This window comes from Eurypyga helias, unplaced genomic scaffold (assembly GCF_000690775.1).
Source record: "Eurypyga helias isolate BGI_N326 unplaced genomic scaffold, ASM69077v1 scaffold24216, whole genome shotgun sequence".
Lineage (NCBI taxonomy): Eukaryota > Metazoa > Chordata > Aves > Eurypygiformes > Eurypygidae > Eurypyga > Eurypyga helias.
In genome coordinates, this window is record NW_010257569.1 from 7,437 (window position 1) to 13,188 (window position 5,752).

Below are 5,752 nucleotides of genomic sequence, written 5' to 3' on the forward strand. Positions count from 1 at the left end.
GGCCTGCCTGAATGCATCCCTCGTGTGCGACGGCCAGCAGGACTGTGTGGACGGCTCAGACGAGGGGGGGAACTGCTCTGTGCCCTGCCAGCAGTCATGTGCTCATCTCTGCTACCCCTCACCCCAGGGCCCTGTGAGTGCTGGGACCCCTGGCCTGGGGACTTACCCCACCATACCACCCTGGTCCAGCTGCAGGAGGGAGCCTCGTGTGTCCCCCCAAGAGGGGACTCTGATGGCCCCTTTCCCCACAGCGGTGCTGGTGTGAGCCAGGCTATCGGCTGGCCGAGGATGGTCTCTCTTGCTTGGACATAGACGAGTGCATGGAGTGGGGTGAGGGAGCCTGCAGCCAGACGTGCCTCAATGCCCCGGGGTCCTACAGCTGTGGCTGTCTCCCTGGCTACCTGCTGGAGCCTGACAGCCGAGTCTGCAAACTCACAGGTAAGCCCTGGGACAGCCAAGCAGCAGTGATGCTCTCTGGCACTCCAGGGTACATCAGGAGCCAGTGGCTACCTGTCCCCCCTGCCACGTGGCCTCACTCAGCCCTGATCTGCTGCTGCCAGCCCGTGGCCAGTCAGAAAATCCATCTGCACTAGCTGAGGGACACACTATGCAGTAGGGCCGAGTCCCAGCAGGCTCCAGTGCCTGCGAGTGCTGTGCTCCCCGCCTGCTTGTGCAGGGGCTGCAGGGCGACCAGTGCTGAGCAGGGGCTGGGCGGTTCTGTGTTGCCCCAGGACCAGAGCCCATGTTGCTGGTGGCCGTGCAGTCAGAGGTGTTGTCCTATGGCCTGCGGAGTGGGCGTGAGGAGGTGCTGCTGGCCACTGACAAGGAGCGCGTCGTCTTCTCACTTGACTATGATCTGGTGGAGAGGAAAGTCTTCTGGATGGACCTGGCCACAGAGAGCATCCGCTGGCAGGGCCTTGACTCCGGCAAGAAAGGCACACTGGTGAAAGGTGGGCAGCGACAGCGTGGGGTTAGCAGGGCTGACCTCTCTGGGGCTGTGCAATCTCCAGGTTGCAGAGAGGTGCCAAGGAGCTCTTGGGATGGAGGGTACCTGCTCTGGGAGCATCGTGCCAGAGGGCCATGCAGCTGTCACCCCATGGATGCTGACTCTCTGACACGTTGCAGGTGTGAGATCAGACTGCATAGCAGTGGACTGGCTCGCGAGGAACCTGTACTGGACAGATGGGGCAGCAGGGCAGGTGCTGGCCACTCGCCTGGGGGCTGCCTGGCGAGGGATACCAGAGCACACTGTGGTCATGGATGGAGGTCTGGACCGGCCCCACTCCCTGGTGCTTCAGCCTCTGGCAGGGTAAGGCTGGGACAGGAGATCATGGGAACCTCTTGCCATCCATGCCCTGCTCCATTTTCCTCCATGGAGGCAAGTGACAGGCTGGGACTCCCCTCCCCTGGGTCGGGGCTGTGTGAATGGGGAAGAAGGATCCCAAGCACCTGCCCCTGCCCTGGGTGGAGCTCTCAATGCATCTGGGATGGGATGGGAAGCTCCTTGCTGCTCCTCTGGGCTGTCCTGGTACAGGGACGATGCTGTGGCAGGTCCATGGGCCAGCACCTCTGTTTCTGGCAGGGTGCTGTACTGGTCAGAAGTGGGGAGCCAGCCACGGCTAATGGAGGCCACCATGGATGGGAGTCGGCGGCACGTGCTGCTGTCCCAGGGTCTGGGCTGGCCCACAGCACTGGCCCTCGACCTCCCCACCTGGAGGATCTTCTGGTTGGATGAGAAGCTTGGCAGTATCGGTTCTGCACGTCTGGATGGCACTAGTGTGAAGGTGTGTGGTGGGTCTCTGGTGACAGAACCCTGACGGGAACGGGGTAGGTGCTCATGGCCTCTCTGCCAGGTCCTGCAGCTGGGCTGGGTCCGGAGCCCCTTCGCGGCGGCTGTGTGCGAGGGGCAGCTCTACTGGTCAGAAAGGAAGGCATGGTCCGTGCAGCAGGTGGACAAGGCCAGCGGCAAGAACAGGACCATGCTGCTCAAGCGACACGGGCAGCCCCATGGCCTCCAGGTACCTACCTGGGGCACCCCTGAACCCTGCTGTGCCAACTCTCCTGGGGCTCCCGCCCTGCACGGCCCTGACCTGGGAGCTGTACCCCCATCCTTGGGCAGCAGTCCCTGTGCTCAAGAGTCTCTGGTCCTCCTGGAGCGTATCTGCCTCGCCGTCCTGCCCTCAGCTGGGCCGTATTGGAGCCCCAGGAACACAGCATGGCATTAGTCATGCTCAGCTCTGCTGCTGGGCACTGGCAGGACGTTGGGGCTGAGCCTGCCCTTCCCACAGGTGATGCACCCAGCCCTGCGCCCCGTGGCCCCAAACCCATGCGCAGCGCGTGGCTGCTCCCACCTCTGCCTGTTGAGCACCAGACACACTGGGCAGTGCCGGTGTCCTGCCAGGCTGACTCTGTCTGATGATGAGACCACCTGCCTGCCCCTCCGCGATTCGGCCTTTGCCCTCCTCGTGTCACCAGCAGCTGTGGCGCAGGTATCCTCCTCTGGAGCCAGCCCTGGGGGCTGCTGTCATCGCCGCTGTCAGGACCAGGGTCCCCGTCCTAGTTGCTGCCTCTTTCCTCCAGGTCTACCTGAAGGACCTGCCCACAACGGCTGGATCCCAAGGCCTTCCCCCACACCGGGCCCTGCCCTTGGCCAAGGTGGGCCACCTGACAGCCATTGACTATGCAGTGAAAGACAAGAGCCTGTACTTTGCAGAGGTGGGAGGCGACTCCATTGGGCTGCTGCGCCTGAAGGACTGGGGCCGGCTGTCCTGGAAGCAGGCGGTGGCCGTGGAGGGCACGGTGACGTCGCTGGCCCTGGACTGGCTGAGTGGCAACCTGTACTGGATTGGGGGTCAGCCACCCAGCATCCGTGTGGCAGCTCCTGGGGGGCGGTGGGCCCTGGTGCTGCTCAGTGAGGGGCTGCAGGGTGCTGCCTGGCTGGCACTGTGCCCTCGTGCCTCCACTATGTGCTTTGTGACGGTGACTAGCAGACATGGGCCCGGCGCCACAGTGGAGTGTGCGGCCATGGATGGCACCAGCCGCAGAGCCGTCTGGAGGAGAGCCCGGGCTCCCACTGGCCTCACTTTCGGGGGTACTGGCACCCGGCTGTACTGGGCAGACCGTGGTGAGTGTGGGCTGAGCAGGGGCAGTAGCAGTGGTGCAGGCACCCGACCCATAGGGTACAGCCCAGCACGGCCCCGAGGGTCAGCCCAGAACCCTCTATGCCCCACATCTGATGTCCCTGCATCTCTGCCCTGCAGAGAGAGGCACCATCAGCAGCATCGAGCTGGACGGATCCCAGTTCCGGGTGGTGAGAGAAGGGCTGCATGGCCTCTCGCTCTTCACCGTGGGAGAAGGCTTTCTGCTCTGGAGCACAACCTCAACCAATGGTGAGTCTCTTTGCTGTGCTTTGTCCAGCTCATCCTGTGGGGTCTCTACCAGTGCCTGTGGTGTGCACGCTGGGGGAACCCAATATCCTATCCTGAGCATCTTTGCTGGAGGAGGTGGGACAGTGCTGACCCAATGTTGTCTGCAGGCTCCAGCAAGATCTGGCACAGCCGGCTGGAGTGGGCTGAGAGCTGGTGGTTCCCAATGGAGCAGGAGTTGGTAGCTATGAGGATTTACAACCATTTCTCACAGGAAGGTGGGTCTGGGGCTGCCCCTGCCTGGGGCATCTGGGGGGTTGAGCCATGCCCTGTGGTGGCCCTTGCTAACCTGTGCTGTTTTGGCAGGCACTAATGGCTGCACAAAGAACAATGGGGGCTGTGCACAGCTCTGCCTGCCCAATCCCACAGGGCGGCTGTGCCGCTGCTCCCCTGGCTACCACCTGGTGCGTGGGGTGGCCTGCACGCCGGCCCTGCCCTGCCCAGCCCCGCTCCAGGCCTGCCATGACCTCCAGACCTGCATCTCCAGAGAGCAGGTCTGCAATGGGCACCCTGACTGCGCTGATGGCTCTGATGAGTCTGACTGTAAGTGCCTGCCCCGAGCCAGGGTGTGCAGGGGTCCTGCCTGGGCACAGGGGAGGCCTGCCCAGTCTCTCCCGGTTTGGAAAGGGGGGTCACACCTGGATTGCTGCTGATCCATGTCTATCCCTCCAGGCCCCTCTGTGGAGGTGGGGACGCAGGTCTCTGTGGTGGCACCATCAGGGATGTCCCGTGTGGAAGAAGAGAAACCAGCCTTGCCCGCAGCTGCACCCAAGCCTCAGCAGCCCAGCCCCAGCCTGTCCACAGCCTCTGTCCCCCAGGATCATGGAGAGCCCTTCCTGGTATCCCCCAGCACTGAGGAGGTGCTGGGGGCCGTGCCATGCAGCAGCGAGACATGTAACCTGCGTGGGGACTGCGTCATTGAGGCTGGGCAGGTGACATGCCACTGCGCCCTGGGCTATCGGGGTGACTACTGCGAAGAGGCAGAGGTGCAGCCCGTTGCGGGACCTATTGCCCTGGGGGTAGCAGTGCTCCTGCTGCTTGCTGCCGCAGCTGTGGGAGCCCTTGCCTACATGCGGAGACGGGACAGGCGGAGGAGGTGAGCTCTGGGGCTCGGCTAGGCCAGGTACACCTGCGGATGGAAAGGGACAGGAATTCCCTGCCCAGGAACAGCATGGTGTCTTGGGGCACTCCTGGACTCTGTGGAAAGCCTACCCCAGTAGGCTATTACCAGGAGTTGTGGCAGGACCTTTGGGATCTGCCCCATCTCTAGGAGATGGCCATGCCATCCTCAGTGTACATTTTTCCTCAAGCAGGACCTCAAGCACTGCCTCCACCCGGGTGCTGACCTTGTACCACCGTGAAAGTGACCCTGAGGAAGAAGATGAGGAGGAGGAGGAAGAGCTGCCCCCTAAGAGTGACACCTTTGTAAATGAAGCTTATGATGGGAAAGAGGTGAGTAGGCCCTGGTAGGGACCCCTCTGCTACCCTGGGGTGCCCTAAGTCTTCCCTCCCGTATGCAGATCCCTCTCCAGGCCCAGCATTCTCAGGGCAAGCTCTGCCCTCCTGCTGGGGGAGAGGGTCAAGACATGTGGGTACCTGAAGTCTGGCTGGGACAGGGGCTGTCACACTCCCTCTGTGGCTGGAGCCCCCATGCCAAGGTGTGGGGTAGGCCCACGGAGGCTGGTCAGACTCTTCCCTGATGCACCCGTCTGTGATCTCTGCAGGAGCTGCCAGCGCCACTGAGGAAGGGACCATCTCACCCCGACACACTATTTTCATAAAGGGACGTTGTGCAGCATCTCTGGTGCCATTGTGGTTTGTGTGTGGGCTGGGCAGGGGAGGTTGGTTTGCTCTTTCCAGATCTCTAAGCCCCAGGGAACTTAGTCCAGAGCAAAAAGCTTTGGGAATTTTTTGGGAAGCCTCCAGCCCCCACATGCTCTCTGAGCCACCTGAATCTGATCCCTGGCTTCAGGGTGCATCCTGTACCATCCCTTAACCACACTTTGGGCATCTCAACCCACCCTCCTTGGGCAGCAAGGTGCATCACCTCTGCATGCTGAGCAGGGTGTGCTGTGCACGTCTGGGGTGCAAATCTGGCTCGACAGCTCTGCAGTGAAGCTGGCTCTGCTCTTGCCCTGTTATGCAGCGTGCTGATCAGGATTTTATAGGGCAGTTCTGACCTCCTGAGTGTCCCTTACAAACCAGTAAGACCAGTTTTACTGCCTCACACCAAGCTAATGATGAAAGGGGAAATATACCCTATTTTTTTATCAATGATCTTTCCCCCCCCTTCCCCCAAAGTGGCTGTGTTCTAGGAAGGAGAAACC

The 5,752-nt window shown here is 61.9% G+C and overlaps 1 protein-coding gene across 1 annotated transcript in view; it reads left to right on the plus strand.

Annotated features, from left to right (window-relative positions):
* The window catches only part of LOC104511452 (low-density lipoprotein receptor-related protein 2-like), a gene marked incomplete at both ends in the record, with an annotated part of 12,281 nt that extends 7,404 nt beyond the window's left edge, over window positions 1-4,877 (plus strand). The window contains 11 exons of the mRNA XM_010154077.1: window positions 252-438; window positions 732-950; window positions 1,126-1,309; window positions 1,583-1,784; window positions 1,854-2,018; window positions 2,581-3,124; window positions 3,261-3,389; window positions 3,536-3,643; window positions 3,732-3,968; window positions 4,098-4,521; window positions 4,739-4,877. Of these exons, the coding sequence (XP_010152379.1) occupies window positions 252-438; window positions 732-950; window positions 1,126-1,309; window positions 1,583-1,784; window positions 1,854-2,018; window positions 2,581-3,124; window positions 3,261-3,389; window positions 3,536-3,643; window positions 3,732-3,968; window positions 4,098-4,521; window positions 4,739-4,877 (2,538 nt within the window). The remainder of the gene's footprint in view (window positions 1-251; window positions 439-731; window positions 951-1,125; window positions 1,310-1,582; window positions 1,785-1,853; window positions 2,019-2,580; window positions 3,125-3,260; window positions 3,390-3,535; window positions 3,644-3,731; window positions 3,969-4,097; window positions 4,522-4,738) is intronic.
* Between the last annotated feature and the right edge of the window lie 875 nt (window positions 4,878-5,752).